At 37.2% G+C, this 17996-nt stretch overlaps 3 protein-coding genes across 3 annotated transcripts; 1 reads left to right on the top strand and 2 right to left on the bottom strand.

Annotated features, from left to right (window-relative positions):
* Positions 1–1544: 1544 nt before the first annotated feature.
* On the bottom strand, positions 1545–3144 carry LOC121733878 (c-Myc-binding protein). Its single transcript, XM_042124279.1, has 2 exons — positions 2990–3144; positions 1545–1936 (listed from the first exon to the last, which is right to left on the bottom strand). The coding sequence occupies exons 1-2, from the start codon at positions 3002–3004 to the stop codon at positions 1688–1690; spliced, it is 264 nt and encodes an 87-aa protein (XP_041980213.1). The 5' UTR covers positions 3005–3144; the 3' UTR covers positions 1545–1687.
* A 417-nt stretch (positions 3145–3561) lies between these two features.
* On the top strand, positions 3562–6767 carry LOC121733876 (T-complex protein 1 subunit theta). The gene is made up of 6 exons (XM_042124277.1): positions 3562–3721; positions 4009–4566; positions 4646–5020; positions 5174–5400; positions 5798–5993; positions 6339–6767. The coding sequence occupies exons 1-6, from the start codon at positions 3662–3664 to the stop codon at positions 6558–6560; spliced, it is 1638 nt and encodes a 545-aa protein (XP_041980211.1). The 5' UTR covers positions 3562–3661; the 3' UTR covers positions 6561–6767.
* Positions 6768–10030: 3263 nt separating this feature from the next.
* LOC121733874 (kelch-like protein 5) lies at positions 10031–17678 on the bottom strand. Its single transcript, XM_042124274.1, has 10 exons — positions 17356–17678; positions 17013–17173; positions 16738–16940; positions 15892–16089; positions 15306–15488; positions 14579–14731; positions 13903–14063; positions 13311–13518; positions 10796–10985; positions 10031–10545 (listed from the first exon to the last, which is right to left on the bottom strand). The coding sequence occupies exons 1-10, from the start codon at positions 17583–17585 to the stop codon at positions 10406–10408; spliced, it is 1827 nt and encodes a 608-aa protein (XP_041980208.1). The 5' UTR covers positions 17586–17678; the 3' UTR covers positions 10031–10405.
* Between the last annotated feature and the right edge of the window lie 318 nt (positions 17679–17996).

Here is a 17996-nt window from a genome sequence, read left to right as displayed (position 1 = left end):
AACCACCTCGCTTTTAAGCCACTCTTCGGGGGAAACTCCCCGTTGAAGGACAAAATTAAAGACTTTACGAAGCTCTCTCAAGACGGGTTCGCCTCCCGCTCTGAGAAGTTCGATCGTAATTCCGTCCCTCCCCGGGGCCTTTCCTCCTTTAAGTTGTTTCAGAGCCAATCCGATTTCGCCTATACTGACGTCAGGAAGCTCGCCAGAAAGATGCCGGGTGAGTTTGGCACGCGGGTCGTCATCACGAGGATCAGGTTGCGAAGCATGTGAAGCATACAAGCGGCTATAGAAATCCTCGATCTCGGACAGAACCCTCGTGAGGAAACGATTTGGCCACAGCTACTCTTCACCTTCGTCAGATGACTCGAGGCGCCTTACGAAAACTTTAGACCCTCTATTCCGCTCAATCGCTTCCGTGATTTCCAGCGTATTCGAGCGGCGAAGATCTCTACGTACAAGTTTCCGTATTCGCCTCGAGAGAAGTTTTGACCAGCATTTGCCCCCTGCGGTTTCGAATCACAACACCGTGCTGTCCCAAGCAAGATTCGCCGCTAGCTCGTACTTCTACTTTGGAGTTAAAATCTCCCATGACAACATTGAAGTGGGTCTTAGGGGTGGTATTTAAGACCTTGGAGATGTCTTCGTACATGGTCTCCACTTCGTCATCGGAATGTGTCGAGGTTGGTGCGTACACTTGTACTATCTTGAGAGAATACCTATCGGTGAGTCTCAAAACAAGGTACGCTACCCTCTCCGACACACTCGAGATCTCGACAACGTTGTCAACGAGAGATTTGTTGACGAGGAATCCCACGCCGCCCCGGGATGTATGATCTCCCTCTCGGAAGTAGAAAAGGTGACCCGATGGCAGAGTCATGGTGTCTTCCCCTTGTCTTCGGACCTCGCACAACCCTAATACGTGCCAACAGATTTTTTTCAATTCTACCTCCAGTTCGACTAGGTGGTCTTCGAGTCTAAGCGTTCGTCCGTTGTACGTCGCCAGGTAGTTGGTGGTAGCGATCCGTAGCCCGGAGATTCTTAGCACCCCTCGCAGTGCCGTTACCATGGCCACTACCGTGGCCAGGAATAGTACCGCTACCGGGAACTAGGGGCCATCTTTTTCTGGTGCGTTTCATAAGAGGCATTTGCTCATAATTGCCACGCGGAGCACGCGGATTGGCAATCTGACATGCTGCAGCCCATTGATGACCATGGATTTCTTCACTGAACCGAAGGATGGCGGTAAAACCATCAATGATAGCGTTGATGGTTTTACCGCCATCCTTCGGTTGACTAACTGCGCTTGATGTTAGATCTATCCCACACTAATTATTGTGAGACAGAACTACCATCAGACTTATATTACTACTCTTTACTGTTATTTAATACTTAGTACGTCATAAGAAATGTAACTTGATATACTTGTTATTGACTAGTCAAAACTGCTGACATGCTAATTTCATTATAATATTGTTTACGGTTAACAACATCAAACATAATTATTGACTGTTACATTAAAGGATTTAACAATGAAATATGTTAGCTGTGAAACCAAAATTTATTTGTGCATCCTGCACAACTTAAAGATAACAAAAATACTCTGGTAGTAATTAACAGTAATAAGTTCTCTTTTATAATTAACTATAAGTATGAGATCATTTCAGGTTTGAGATTAGATTGACTGAGTTTAGCTTTGAGAGGGAGCTGCTTCACCTTTGAGCAGGGTGTTTTCAGCTTCCAACTCGGCGATACGTGCTCTTGCAGCTTCGAGCTCGTCATCTGCGCCGTCATTGCCTAGATGTTTGCGCACATACTCCAGTGCATCCTCTGGTTTATCCGGTTCTTCGTAAAGGCTCACTAGAACTTTCGTCAAGGCGTCCATAACTCCCGTACGTTCCAAATACCGGCGGAATTCTTCCCTCTTAGAATCTATCGGCTGAAACATTGAATATTTTACGTTAAGCTATCGTAAGAATTTAAATTCTTATAAGAAAAGAAACAATAATACATTAGGGTAATGGCACCAGTAGTCAGCCCCACACCAGTAGTCAGCCTTTTCCAGCTAAAAACCTATAGAAATAGCGTTCTATTGCAAATTAACCAATCAAGTTACTTTTAAAAAAAGCTTGGCCTTCTTATTGGTCAGTTCAGAAAGTCACAATGACGCTAAGTGGCTGCAAGAAATGGTAATCTGATTCCAATTAGACATTGTCACTAGTTGAGCCAGGATGCGGCTTGCGCGCCAAAATTTTCTTAGTGGGAAGTGCCCGACAAAAAGGTGAGTTATTGTGATTTCTTCTTAACTTTTGTATCATGTTCTATTAAAATATATTGTTATTACATTTTTTACGTCTAAATCGTAGAGAGTTATAGAACAGTTTCTTTATAGTTATTAAAATAATGAGTTGGCTGACTACTGGGTATGCGTTTCTTGTACATTATCTAGTGTTCGGCCACCCCCGGCTGAGTACTGGTCATACATAATTCCATATAAAAACCAGTAGACGACCGCCTTACTAGATACGGTTGAACCACGGCTGAGTACTGGTGAGGTATACCCAGTGTTCAGCCATCAGTAACTTACGCTGCTTAATTTATTCATTTATTTATGAAGCACCTACCTACCAAATAATTTCTTAGTTTTTTGGCATCGTCAGAGACCAGACATGCATTGTTTATTTGTTTCAGTTCCATAGGTCTCTTTCGAGGCCCATCTAAGGAGAGGCTGACTACTGGTAGCTATTTGGCCGAGAACTGGGTTGTGATGGCTAGAGTACTGGGGAAATGTGCCTTATTTTGAAAAATATTTTATTTTCAATACTTATTGAGAAAAATTATCTTATATGTTAATTTCATAACAATGTTTAATAAATGATTAAGTGAATGAGTACAAAAGGTTTTTGATTACTATTTTAAATAATTTTCTATCCACATTTATACTTGCACTTTCCACTAAAAGGCTGACTACTGGTGCCAGTACCCTACATACCTTATATGAGGACATTTTTGTTCCTAGATTTATTCTAAATGAAATCTCACGGGTCAAAGTAATAAACAACGTTGAAATAGCCTTTTTAATTTTGTATTTAATGTTTTTCTTTTAGATTTGCTATTTTTCAAAGCTATTTTTACACAAAATAAACACGCCACAGATTACTAGTATATAAAACACGCCACCCTTTTTTGTTTTTTTTTTACAACATAAACCAGACCACAGATTACTAGTACCTATATCATGCGTTAGCATTTTACATAGTTTGTGCCATTATAGGTTTATGTATACGACAGTATATTATAAGTTTGGTATTCATCAATAATGTTGCCAAATACAACAAATAGCCAATAGCAAAATGCAATTTTAAATACAAAATTACAAATTACAAAATATAGCCATGTGATCAGTGAAGTACCAGTAGGTACGACAGTATATATTATGTCTATGTGTACCAGCATAACATAGATTATAGAGCTTATAATTATAATCTGTTTGCATTTTCTTTTCTTCCAGACCACCTGGCTCTATAATCTTTATCTATATTGCTCTATAGTCTTTACTTTACTCTTTAGTCTGTCACACTGATTTTCCATTTTGTTGTACCGATAACTTTTATTGTAAAAATTTACAAATAGTACATACGTTTTGATAAAGAATAAACTAAACATGGCTTTACACATACCTAAGGCGCCCGGTGTACCGCAAATGCTCAAAGAAGGGGCACGGGTAAGTCATAAATAACATAACCAAAAAATCTAGTGATCTCATGTGCAGCGGCGCCCCATATGATAAATTTAGTTCGGTTTACATGCTTGTATGACTATCATACACCTTTTTAATTTTACAAAACAATGAAGAGGCCTTAAACACATGTATTATTAATATTATTTAAATTGTATCAAGTCTCATATACATGAGAGATATTAATTACTACAAGACGTACTATTATACCCTGCTTGTTATGCCTTTGTCATTCGTTTTCATGTGTATCACTAATTAATATTATCTTGTAGATGTACTCCGGCCTCGAAGAAGCAGTATTCAGAAATATCACAGCTTGTAAACAATTCGCACAAAGTGTGCGGTCGGCCTATGGCCCAAATGGTATGAATAAGATGATTATCAACCACATCGAAAAACAATTCATAACCAGCGATGCCGGAACTATCATCAGAGAACTGGATGTTGAGCACCCAGCTGCAAAACTTATGGTTCTTGCCAGCCAAATGCAAGATGCCGAAGTCGGTGATGGAACAAACTTTGTCATTGTCCTATCTGGCGCTCTCCTGGAATCAGCAGAGGAATTACTTCGTCTTGGAGTAACCACAAGTGAGATTGCAGAGGGATATGAAAAAGCCCTTGATAAGTGCCTAGAAATCCTTCCCGAACTTGTCTGCTATGAAATCAAAGACTGCAAAAGTGTTGAGGCTGTCATTAAAGGAATAAAACCTTCAATCATGTCAAAGCAATACGGCAATGAAGACTTTATTGCAGAGCTTGTGGCTAAGGCCTGTGTTGGAATCTTACCAGAGAAGACTACTTTCAATGTGGACAATGTTAGAGTTTGTAAAGTAAGTACATTAAATATAGACTTAAACACAAGCTGTTAATGCATTTTATTTTATAGTAAAATTTGCTTATTCTCTTCAGATTTTGGGAGCCGGTCTGTTCCAGTCTGAAGTTCTTTCTGGAATGGTGTTCAAACGTGAAGTTGAAGGTGACATAACAGGCGCCAGCAAAGCTAAAGTAGCTATTTACTCCTGCCCAGTGGACATCACGCAGACAGAGACTAAAGGAACAGTCCTTATCAAGACTGCTAATGAATTGTTGAACTTCAGTAAAGGGGAAGAGTCTCTTCTTGAGAAACAAATCAAAGAGATTGCTGACACTGGAGTCAAGGTTGTGGTCGCTGGTGCTAAGTTTGGAGATATGGCTCTACATTTCCTAAACAAATATGGACTGATGGCTGTACGATTGAATTCAAAGTTTGATTTGCGTCGTCTTGCCAAAACTGTAAATGGCACTGTAAGTATTGACAGACTTGTTTTAATAAATATTTCAGAAATGTAACTATATATTTTAAGGATATAAAATGTTGTATAATTATTATAAACCTGACTCATTTTGATATTGTCTTTTTGTAGCTTATATTGCAAACCCAAAATCTCTTATTTTTAGGTCCTACCACGTCTTACCACTCCAACTGCACAAGAGCTTGGTTACTGTGATACAGTGAAGGTTGACGAAGTGGGTGATACCAGAGTGGTTGTGTTCAGTATGGATAGCAAGGAGTCCCGCATTTCCACCATTGTTATCAGAGGTTCCACCGACAACTACATGGATGATATTGAGAGAGCCATTGATGATGGTGTGAATGCTTTCAAGGGAATGGCAAGAGATGGAAGGTATGTTTATGTGTTTTTTTTTTTAATGAAATAAGGGGGCAAACGAGCAAACAGGTCACCTGATGGAAGGCAACTTCTGTCGCCCATGGACACTCCCAGCATCAAAAGAGCTGCAGGTGCGTTGCCGGCCTTTTAAGAGGGAATAGGGGATGGTAGGGAAGGGAATAGGGGAGGGTAGGGAAGGGAAAAGGTTAGGGGATTGGGTTTGAAATATATTGTAACAAAAGAGATATGTGGCTTGTTTGTTTGATAAGTTCATGAGTGCATTGGATGTACAATTTAAACATATTTAAACCTTGTAATATAATTTTTGTGTCTGTTAAATAATAAATATAACCTAATAATTTACAAGCTAATATAGTTTTGGGCACAGCTAAGAGGTAATTTACAATTTCAGATTTGTACCTGGTGCAGGAGCCACAGAGATCTATTTGGCTCAGAAACTACTTCAATACGCCGACACATTGCCAGGTCTCGAGCAATACGCCGTTAGAAAGTTCGCCATCGCTTTAGAAGGCATCCCGCGTGCCTTAGCTGAAAATACTGGGTCAAATGCCACAGAAGTGATAAACAACATCTACAAAGCACAAAAGGTAAATAATTGTATACGTACGAGGATACAAGTACACAATGAGTGAGAAAATGTTAATTCTGTATATTTGAGGCTCTATCTCACTGATTAATAAAAATATTAAACATCATCTCCAGACTTACATTATCATAATGCTGTTTTTGTCTAATAAACTGGATGGATTTGTATAAAAATGGTATAAATATTTTCCTCTTTTAGAGTCTCTTTTAGCATGCACAATATTGTTATTTGTTGCATATGTGATTGATGAAAGCCATAATGTGAATTGAACGTTTTGAATGAGAATTACACTCATGTTATATTACTTTTATCAAAATGTAAGCATTGTCATTGTTTCTTTTTCCAGGACGACAAGAATGCCGGTTACGACATTGAATCCGAAAACAATGGAGTTTGTAATGCACTAGAGAAAGGTGTGTTAGATTTATACATTCTTAAATATTGGGGAATGAAGTATGCTGTTGGTGCTGCAACCACAATCTTAAAAGTTGATCAAATTATCATGGCCAAGAGAGCGGGAGGACCGAAACCGAAAGCTAAAGGCCAGGACAGCGACGACGAATCTTAATAATACGCTTTATATTAAATATTTTAATATAGTATTTGCTAGATATAAAAAAAATTGCTACTTACTACTTTGCTTTAACACATTTATTTTTAATAAAACATCGCATTTAGTTTTTCCACTGTTATTTGAATATAGATTCAAATGTATGTACTAAAAGTTTTCATTAAGGAAAACATAATATTATTAAAATAAATATTTAATTTAACAAACACACATTTTCTTTTTTACCAAATTCCCCAAATTTTTCAAATAGACGCAATTATAATATAAACACATATTTAAGGTTATAAAAATACCACAGATAGTTTTTAATTCCATTTATTTGTCTAAAATATTTTTTACACCAAATACATTTGGATTATCATCTTTTTTATTGAGTATTGATAATAATACACAGGAACGAACATAATCTTAAGGTTTATTCACAGACTAGCGACCCGCCCCGGCTTCGCACGGGTAAAAAATATATAGCCAATGTCACTCACTGAATAAATGAGTTTTTAATCTAAACCAATATTATAAAGAGGTAAACTTTGTTTGTTTGTTTACTCATAGATCTACTACTACTACCCGACTAAGAGCTGATGACCAAATCAGTCATGACTCATGACTCATGTAGTTTCAGCTGTGTTAAAACTCCGTTAGCTACTTCCCTGAACAACCCTTTCTGATAATCTGCGTGCTGCATACATTTTTTTTCTTTTTTTCCCCACCCCACTACTCCCACACCCACCGCCCACGGCCTGCCAGCACGCAGATTATCAGAAAGGGTTGTTCAGGGAAGTAGCTAACGGAGTTTTAACACAGGTGAAGCTACATGTAACATGACTGATTTGGTCGTCAGCTCTCCGTCGATACTACTGATAGATACATTACTACTCAATAGTCAATACTCATAGATCTAAACTCCCCTCCCGCGGGCGCACCCCCGCCTTGGTAGCGCCCACTTCGAAACGGGCGTAAATCGCAATATTTTAATTTCGCCATAACTTCTAAACCAAACGTCCAATTTTAATCATTCAAAGACCAAATATTGTCCACATAAACAGTACTTTGAGATGAAATAATTTATTTTGATAAGGATTATTATCATGAGTAAAATAAATGCATTTAAATGTAGTCCAAAAAAAATCAAGATTTTTAAATAAAAATATGGTTGTTGTGCCTCACTTGACATAGATAGGTTATACGTGTCGCGGACATTTTTGTAGATATTTATAAGATCTACATTTACTTAGAACATTGTATGGTTCTATCTTTTATAGTTTAGGCAGCGTACGCAAAATAAGTAAATTTTCTGGTTGTTTCCGAAAAACTGAAATATCTTACGGAACCCTATATTTTCCAAAATAAAAAGTAGCCTATGTTACTCGTAAATAATGTAGCTTTCGAATGGTGAAAGAGTTTTTAAAATCGGTCCAGTAGTTTTTGAGCCTATTCGTTACAATTAAACAAACAAACAAAGTTTACATCTTTATAATATTAGTATAGATGAAATGACTACGCGATTTACGCATAATATGAAGATTTCCTATGTCGTATTCTACAATGATAAAGTACCATTAAGACAATTCTAGTCTTTTACCTCCCACAAAACTAACTTAATATATCACATAAGAAAAAAAAAGCACATTATACTACTCGACCAAGCCAACTAGACGAGTGTCAAATCATGCTCTCTCGCACTTACGCACGTCGTTAGCAATGCATAAGTGCGAGAGAGCATGATTTGACACTCGTCTAGTTGGCTTGATCGAGTAGTACATAAGATTACAGTAGTGCACTGTGCACTCATGGATTATATTTTATCTTGCAGTACATGTACTATCAGAGAAGTTGATTCCTAGGCAGATGGGGGACCTACGTATTTTGGTCGCGTTATGTCAAACCCAGCCGACAGATTACAATTAATATTGAATTGACGTGATACGACCAAATGTCGTTGGTCCGTCAGCTGCCTAGGAATCAATTTCCTCGATGGTACAATAACTAATAATAGTTAAATGTAAGAAGCCTTTTTACGACTAACATCACAGAAATTTCTAATATAGTAAAATTAATACTGATAAATATAAAATAGCCGAAACACCTAAAATAAATTCATTGTTACAAACTTATAAAATATACTTACACTGAATATTCGAGAATAAAGTACGAAATAAAAATATCTCGTAATTTTTAGGAATTCGAAAGAAGTTTAAAAATTGTAGCATTCAGTTAATTTTATTGTAAGAACAAAATATTGAGATCATAAAATGCATCAATCTAAAAGAACACATCTAGTCTAGCAAAATTATGTTTACAATTTTACATTATATTAAACGAATAATGCAACACAATTGAATGTAAGTAAAAATGCAATTCTCCTACAGAGGAACAAAATATTTCACTAATTGATTTAAAGCTCATCACAGGAGGCATTCATATTCATAAAATAATATTTAGTAAGTATTAAGCTTTAAATAACTAATTTCAACTTTTTTTTATTAAATAAGGGGGCAAACGAGCAGACGGGTCACCTGATGGTAAGCAACTACCGTCGCCCATGGGCACTCGCAACATCAGAGGAGCTGCAGGTGCGTTGCCGGCCTTTTAAGAGGGTATACGCTCTTTTCTTGAAGGTTTGCAGGTCGTATCGGTCCGGAAATACTGCTGGTGACAGTTCATTCCAGAGTTTTACAGTGCGCGGCAGAAAGTTACGCGAAAAACGCACTGTGGAAGACTGCCACTCATCAAGGTGATGACGATGGTATGTTTTTCGCGTGGGACGATAGCGAAAATTTGCAGGTGGTATGATTCCAAACAATTCCTCAGAGCACTTCCCGTGATACAACCGATAGAGGATGCAGAGTGAAGCAACATCTCGGCGTAATTCCAGGGGGTCCAAGCTGTTTGAAACACTATGGCAGTCAACAATTCGAGCAGCCCTTTGCTGTTGTTTAATCATTCTATTCAGTATTTTACAAATTGCATTGTGTACCTAACATTATAATAATTAAGAGTTAGCGTTTCATAAATTGAAGGAGATCTACTATGGAAACATTAATAATAAGTATAGCCACTTAAACTCAAAATATTCATTAATAGTGTATAATGTAAAATAGTTCAAATCTTCATTCCATTAGTCTCTAGTCAAAAAATATAGAATTTTCATGCCTAATTTGAATAAAATAGCAAAAATTGATATGAGTAACATTTCACTTATAAAATATAAGTACCATTTAAAGTCCATTATTTAAGTGTAGACGCTTAATGGTTGCTATGTAAAATTTAAGTTTATAAGATCATTTTTCCATGTAGACATTAATATAAAATTTATCAACCAAATAAGAGAGCTAGTATTGTATTTTACTAACATAAAACACGATATAACTAAATTCTTAATTCAATGTTTGATTAATAATAGGTAAAGTACTCTCAAACCAGAATTAGACTCAAATATTACAACATACAATTTTGGTGTGAGTGCAAGTAGCCTCAGGAATAACGAGTTGTAACAAGACAACACACATATTAGTTATTACATTAATCTGTTACCTCCTAACATATAACCATAGACGATGATATAACATAATTAACTCATAATGTAATAAAGTCGTGATTTTAACATCGAAATTTTAGACTCCAACTCACTTACCAATTTTGACACTGGAGTCCGGGGCAAATTTAAAAAAAGGCGATGAAGAAAACATATTTCTCTTTCACTTTTGATGTGCACAACTTTTGCACCACTCGCAAGTCGTCAATGAAAATGTCAACGACGATCACGTGGGGGTCACGTGACACTACTTGTCTCGCTCGGACGCGGCGCACACGAGCAGGACAGTGAGAGCGTGATGCGTGTATCAGAACAGCTGCGGGGGCGGCACCGCGACGACGGCGGCGCCAGCGCGGCCCGTGCTCAGGGGGGCGAGCTTGCGCCAGCTATTTCCCTCCTCATCGAACATCTCGACCACGCACAGGTATTGCACTCCGTCGTAGCCGCCTGTAATAGGACGGTATATTTAAAAAGTTGGTAGGTAGGTTTCAATAAAAGTCTGTCTGCGAAAATAGAATCGTTGCAAGTTCAACAACTTCAACAAAATAGTTCCGAAAACATTTTGTTACAAATTTGTTCAGGAGTAAAACGAATTTCATTTTATAACCAATCTATTGACATTTTCATTGTAATTAAATTAAATTCAAAACAAATCGAAACTTGGCGCAAAGAAAAACTTATCTTCGTATATACTCACCGACGGCAATAATACGGTCTCCCAGCAGACAGGAGCCGACGGCGTCGCGCGGGCAGGACAAACTCGCCAGGAGCAGCCACGAGTCGGTGCGCGGGTCGTAGCGCTCTACGCACGCGAGTCGCCCGCCCGCGCTGTTCGCCGGCGCTTCGTGACCGCCCACCGCGTATAGGTACCCGCCCGCAGCAACCACCTGATGTTAAACCGAATAAATATTAGTAGTCTTTAAAATAGAGGTTGCTCGAGTCTCGAGTCTCGACACAATATACATCAGGGGTAACCCATTAGTTTCGCTCGGGGTCCATTTTAGAAAAAAAAAAAAATAATCTTCGCGGTCTAAACATTTGGTAAAAAAAAAAATATAACAATGACAAAAGTGATAATTTTTGTTGCTTGTTTGGTGTGAAATTGGTGCAATCTATTATCATGGAGATCCTGGAGATGTTTATCAGTAAGTCTAGAGCGAAATTTATTTTAATGAAGTTCATCTTCGAAGTAGCTTGGTCCGCACACAATGGGTCGGCGGTCCGCATCCGGACCCCTGCACAGAGTGATAAAAACCTCGATTTTGTTTCACCGCGTTTTTCTTTCAAAATACTATAGTTGATAGCTATATAAACATTAGAGTAAAACTCCGAGATCGATATTCTTTGTAGTTATTTTTTTAAAGAGTGTCAAAGTTGGCGTTTTTCCGGGTCAAAAATTTGCATAAAAATTAATTAAAAAAAAACTAATCAAGTAACATTAATTTTGTATATACCAATTGAACAAGCACTTAATACTTTACTTTTTCTCCGAATTTGGTTAACCTACTGTGATCAAGTAGGGAGATATTTATTTATTTAGTAATTTTAGTTTTTTATTTTAAATTTCGCGATTAGATCGAATTAGAAAAAGTTTTAAGCATGAAATGATAGTGTGAGTAATCCTTTATCAATGTTATCAAAAATCACACTCTAATAACCTCTGTGTCAGAAGTTATATCGTATTTAAATTTTTTTTAATAAAAATTCGGATTTTTTGTACCTAAGGTTGTCACTAAAGGTCTCTTGTTTGATTTATCCGGTTGATACGCAAATTCGCAATCGATATCCTATACAAAAAATATCAGGATCACGTTTAGGTAGGTCTAATAATAAAAAATCTAAAAAGTGAAAAAATATGACGTAAATTAATGATTTTATATGCTCAAACAGTATCTAATCAGTAATCACCTTCTGATGTAGTCGGGGAAAATAAAATATCAACTTTAGTGACAACCCTAGGTATAAAAAAATCCGAATTTTTATAAAAAAAAATTGAATTGGATATTACTTCTGACACAGAGGTTATTAGAGTGTGATTTTTGATAACATTGATAAAGGATTACTCACACTATCATTTCATGCTTAAAACTTTTTCTAATTCGATCTAATCGCGAAATAACAAATAAAAAACTAAAATTACTAAATAAATAAATATCTGCCTACTTGATCACAGTAGGTTAACCAAATTCGGAGAAAAAGTCAAGTATTAAGTGCTTGTTTAATTGGTATAAACAAAATTAATGTTACTTGATTAGTTTTTTTTCTATTAATTTTTATGCAAATTTTTTACCCGGAAAAACGCCAACTTTGACACTCTTTAAAAAAATAACTACAAAGAATATCGATCTCGGAGTTTTACTCTAATGTTTATATAGCTATCAACTATACTATTTTGAAAGAAAAACGTTGTGAAACAAAATCGAGGTTTTTATCACACTGTGCCCTGCCGCCATTTGGTGACCCCTGGTATACACTATACATAATAGAGATCGCCCAATAGTCGAAATTCGACCTTAGCTTCAACGACATTACTACACCACCTATATTTTGTAAAAAAATACTGACTCTATCATATATTTCTCAACTCTTGTCTTCGGGACTAGCTGATCTCAGACTGGCCGTGTAAGCATTGTCTAATAGTGTCTAAGATTGAATAAAAAAAACTATAATCAATTTTCAATTTGTCACCTTGTTGTCAACAGACTTCAACCATAAATAAAAGAGTATTCGTATGTATAGGCTTGTCACTCAAAAATCTGTCATTTTTCCTAGTGTGTGTGTTTAAGTGTATTTTTTTATTATACTCCTTCACTATATAAACTTTAACTGTGCAAAATTTCATTCACCTACGTTTCCCCATTTTTCGTCAAAAGGGATACAAAGTTTTTGGTATTAATATATCTTATATCTTTAAACGAGCAATTCTTGTATATTGTATATTCCAATTATATATATAGGGGGTTTCGGGGGCGATAAATCGATGTAGCTTGGTATCATTTTTAGAAAATGTCATTTTATTCGTGTTTTATCGAATACCGAGCAAAGCTCGGTCGAACAGCTAGTATAGATATTATTTGTCACATTAATGTCTCGCATAATGCATTGTCAAACGCGGAGTTTTGACGGAACTATTGCATGATGCTCCACGCAGGGCCGTCACGAGCGTGACAGCAATACCGCGTCATACTACAGAGCGAGAAGGCAACACGTACGCTGACACCGCCGCGGCGCCGCAGCATGGGCGCGCAGTTGGTCCAGTGGTTGGTGGCGGGGTCGTAGCACTCGACGGAGCGCAGACAGGAGCCGCCGTCGCGCCCGCCCACCGCGTACAGCTTGCCGCGCAGCGCCGCCACACCGCACGTGCTGCGCGCGCCCGCCATCGGCGACACGATACTCCACGTGCGAGAACACGCGTCCCATCTGCGGATGTGAGTTTTTAAATTATTTAATTCATAATAATACTTTAAAGCAAAAGTGCATCTCAGACTACAGCTGCGCGTCCATTTATTTTAGGTGCGCGTCCACCGGATCAGAATCGGAGCGTACGGTGCGGACGGAGCGTCGTCATTTATAATTTGTAAGGCACAGAAATGACGTTCCAGTGCACGCAGTATCATAGAAATCAATACCAAGCAACAAATCTGTACGCTGCGTAGGCTTCGATTCCGATCCGGTGGACGCGCACATAAACTAACCTATGTGCTCCTTAAGTATCTTTATAATCAATTCAACGATTTATGCATGAAGAGTAACAGACATATTTACAATATAGACCCATAACTATAGTTTAATCATCATAAATACCGTTCAACAGAGTTCAAGTATATCCATCCGTCGTGTCCGCCCACCGCGTATATCGGCGCGTTAGGCCCCTCCCCCAACACGGCCACGCCCAAGCCGTGTCGGTGCGTGTTCATCGGCGCTAGTGTACTCCAGCTAAGTGACGTTAGGTCGAAGCATTCCACCTGTAAGTCATTATCTCACAATAATAGAGTTTCGATTTGGTTTTAACGCAGACTTGATAAACAAACAAAATGGTATTTTTTGTTTGTTTATCAAGTCTGCGTTATTGTATTGTAGACTGTAGTCCGTGCTAAGTTGTTTAAACTTTAACTTTAAAAATATTATGCAAGTAAAATTTTTGTAGCAATACAGAAATAAGAATATTTTCGTTCTGAGATCTTTTAAACAACTGACACTTGACTATGGTTTTGATTGGTCGCAATTCCAAAAATGACATTTATTAAGTGTTTATTGTAGTTTATTGTAGTGTGTATTTAGTGATATAAACTTTATTTTTAAATTATGCAAGAAAACATTTGTTTATCTATAAATATTTTCAACCATGAGAGCTTTTATATGAGTGACACTTCTGCTGCTTTGTCACTTGGAATAAATGTTACTAACGCCACAAATACAACAAAAATAAACATAAAATACCATAATATTGATTAAATAAAAAAATCAAACAGATATTTACAGTGTTCAATGTTTTCAGACCATCTCTCCCTCCAACTACAATCAATTTATTTTGCATTACAGCAACACCAAATTGCAGTCTTCTAGCACCCATTCGCATAAAGGGGGTCCATGTATTCGTTCTTGGATCGTACATCTCCATATTACTAGCACCCTGAAATTACAAATTCCATATAAACTCATCAGTGATTACACATTTCAGTTTCAGTCTGAACCGTACAAGCCGTACGCGTCGAACGCACCGCATAATACGAAATGAGGCGCGTACGGTGCGGACGGACGTGCGAGGTATCACATCATTAATTCACACAACGAATTCTAAAATGCGGCGCGTTCGGCGCATGCGCGCTGATAAATGTGCGATCACCTTTATAGTAACAAATATGTATGTGACGTGAGATTTTTAACCTCCATTTATAGTAGTAAAATCTCTATGGGCATATTACTAGAGATTTTATGACTTTTATAAGTGGTCTTACTGACCAACAATTTTGGATTCTTAAGGAATGAAAATGGAAAAATTATGACCATCATGTTTGCCAAGCTTATTACAAACATATTGGTCAATATGTTGTTGTTTACAACACATTAATTATTAATGTTTGATTTGAATAATTTTAAGACAATAATTTTAAATATTGGCTTCCCATAAAATTTTAATCAATTCCAACATAGTGGAACCAATACCATTTGGCTTCACAATAGTCACACATAATATTAAAGCGTACCTTGTAGCCATCCATTCCTCCAATAGCGAGGAGTCTACCGATTGTTGATGTCCTAGGTCTTGTTCTGTTGGAGAACAATAGGGACCGTCTCTCTGGTAGGAGATGCCACTTCACGGCTTCCATTATTAGTGGCTGACACTCAGCTACATTGCCGCAGGCTGATTCCACTTTGTCTATTAAGTACTGAAATCCATTACCATAATTTAATAACAAATTTTGCCATACTCGAATTAAACATAATATGTATCAAGTCAGAATGGCAGGTGTGTGGTGTGCCACAGAGGATTAAATTAATTTTCCCTAGATGGAAGACACTCATTATTATGGATAATTTAAAACTAGTTTTGTATATTGATTATTGATGTATACAAATATGGAAATCAGGAAGCTAGCTATTCCTTTGTTTTACAGGTCAGTCTTTATTGGTTACACAAAACTTTAAAGGAAATTGTGTTGATAAATAACTGTATTGGCAACGAGAAGTAGCCAATCGTTAAAATTTTATTACACCAGGCCCTGTTATTTTCAAGCCTATTTGATGCTAACAAACAAAGCATTTCTCTAATATTGGTATAAATATAGATACCTCAGAAGACAGTAATGGTAGTTTAACTAATTTGAGCAGTGTGGGTAAATGCTTCTCCCTATTCAAATTGTCATGTTGTACCCAAGTCATCAAGCTTTCAAAAACATTCTCCTCGGATTGCACATTAAGCTCATCAGATTTTAATAAGCTTGCTAACTGATCAGACTCTAAAGCAAGGAACTCTTGATGTTTGACAACCTGAAAAATACAGAAATAGTTATTATGAAAGAACTTGTTATTTATCAGTCTCTAAAATAAAAAACTCTTACTCTTTACTAATAAAGATATATTTAATGATCATATTACGTGGGAGAGCCATGCTTCGGCACGAATGGGCCGGCTTGAACGGAGAAATACCACAGGCTCACAGAAAACCGGCGTGAAACAGCGCTTGCGGTGTGTTTCACTGAGTCAGTGAGACTCTCCTGTTCCCTTTCCTACCCTATTCCCTCTTAAAAGGCCGGCAACGCACCTGCAGCTCTTCTGATGCTGCGTGTGTCCATGGGCAACGGAAGTTGCTTTCCATCAGGAGACCCGTTTGCTCGCTTATTTCTTAAAAAAAAACTATACAAAGTCTGCTGCCTTTGTGAGTCATGAGACAGACAAAGACAAGCAAAGTATTTATACTAGAGTACTTTAATGTCTTACAACCTAAAAACAAATAGCCAAACCTACGTGACCAGGCGACTGCGAAGCAGAGCATCAAGTTGTCAAATGTGTGTTTTGTATACAAAAAACGCATTTGACAACTTGACGCAACTTGACGCTCTGTCACTGATGCGTAGGTTTGGTCTAATCTTAAACAAAGTAGTTGAAGCATACACTTGAAGAACAAGTATTTAGTACCTGCATATAATGTTGATAACTGTACTCAAGAGCCTTTGCATGGAGAGATAAACATGATTGCTGTTCAGCAAACACAGCGATTCCCAAACAATTGCATGGATCCAACTGCTTCTCAAAGAAGTCACAGCAAGCCTTTGTTACTGAATTTAGTTGCAGCAAATTAGCTGTTGTCATGAGAATTTCTGCTGTCTCACTGTTGAGTTCTGTAATAAAAAGAACATAAAATATTGGCACAATCTAATAAAAATAATTGAATTAGCGAAATACTACTTTACCTATACTGCCTGTGTAACAATAATTGATAAGCGACCTAAGTGCTTGTGGATCAATTCTCTCTAATGTAATCTCCGTTGACCAGGCTTCTCTGAGTGAACCAGTGAACATTGCTGCGAAATACTCGCTGCATGAGGCTAATACAACTTTGTGTGCTGGGATCCTGCCACAAAAAGTGTAATGAGTAATTAAACAAAAAAAACTATCAAAACAAGTATGTAAAATGAAAACTAATAAACTTAGTCCAAAAAGATTTAAATTGGTAACAAAGCTGCTAAGTTAAGACAAAGACGCTATTGTTATTGCGCGATCAACAAAGCCATTCTTTGTGGAGAGAAGAAATACCTGCATTCTCCAGCAATAAGAACTACATCGCAGAGCTTCTGTGATTGATAATATCCATAAATGTTTTTCAAAGTAGATTCAGAATGTTTCTCATCACAATGGCATTCTTCGGAATTGGATTCGCTCGACAAACTTATTTGACTCAATTCGCGAGGTAGTCCTTCATCAGCAGAAATAGTGGAGATGTTATCCTTTGAATTTTCGCCCTTTCTATTATCACAGCCCGACATTTTTAAGTTTAAAATAGTAACACATGAAATCTAAATTAAATCTTTGTTACAAACTTTGAATACCGTAGCTTTCCTGTTTTGTTGAATACGAAAATGACAGTTGTGTGAAATTGAAAACAAAGAAATGTCAAATCCATTGACTTTTTTATGTGGACACGGCAGTGGTCTCTACCAAAGCAAAATACTGTGGCCGGTCCGCCATTTTATGTTCCGGTTCTCCGAGGTACATAAACTGTCAAAGTGACGTATTATAGGGATGTCGAAATTGAAAGAAAATATCGATATATCGATATTTGAAAAAATATCAATATCGGTCTCGCGAAAAAATAGGCACTTGAAATGTTCACAAAATACTCAGTTGTATACATACTTTAATAATAATAATAATTGATGGTAAAATTAAAATAAACT

The sequence above is a fragment of the Aricia agestis genome, chromosome 14 (genome assembly GCF_905147365.1).
Source record: "Aricia agestis chromosome 14, ilAriAges1.1, whole genome shotgun sequence".
Taxonomy (NCBI): Eukaryota; Metazoa; Arthropoda; class Insecta; order Lepidoptera; family Lycaenidae; genus Aricia; species Aricia agestis.
This window is presented reverse-complemented; position numbering and strand designations above follow the sequence as displayed.

What these genes read in the sequence shown, in the direction of transcription:
- LOC121733876 (XM_042124277.1), top strand. Translation starts at nt 3,662, where the DNA reads ATGGCTTTACACATACCTAAGGCGCCCGGTGTACCGCAAATGCTCAAA. An exon ending in GGAATGGCAAGAGATGGAAG is followed by an intron (nt 5,401 to 5,797) that starts GTATGTTTATGT and finishes TTACAATTTCAG; the next exon opens with ATTTGTACCTGGTGCAGGAG. An exon ending in ACATCTACAAAGCACAAAAG is followed by an intron (nt 5,994 to 6,338) that starts GTAAATAATTGT and finishes TTCTTTTTCCAG; the next exon opens with GACGACAAGAATGCCGGTTA.
- LOC121733874 (XM_042124274.1), bottom strand. Translation starts at nt 17,585, where the DNA reads ATGTCGGGCTGTGATAATAGAAAGGGCGAAAATTCAAAGGATAACATC. An exon ending in TTGTTACACAGGCAGTATAG is followed by an intron (nt 16,941 to 17,012) that starts GTAAAGTAGTAT and finishes TTTTTATTACAG; the next exon opens with AACTCAACAGTGAGACAGCA. An exon ending in GGCGCCGCGGCGGTGTCAGC is followed by an intron (nt 10,986 to 13,310) that starts GTACGTGTTGCC and finishes GTTTAACATCAG; the next exon opens with GTGGTTGCTGCGGGCGGGTA.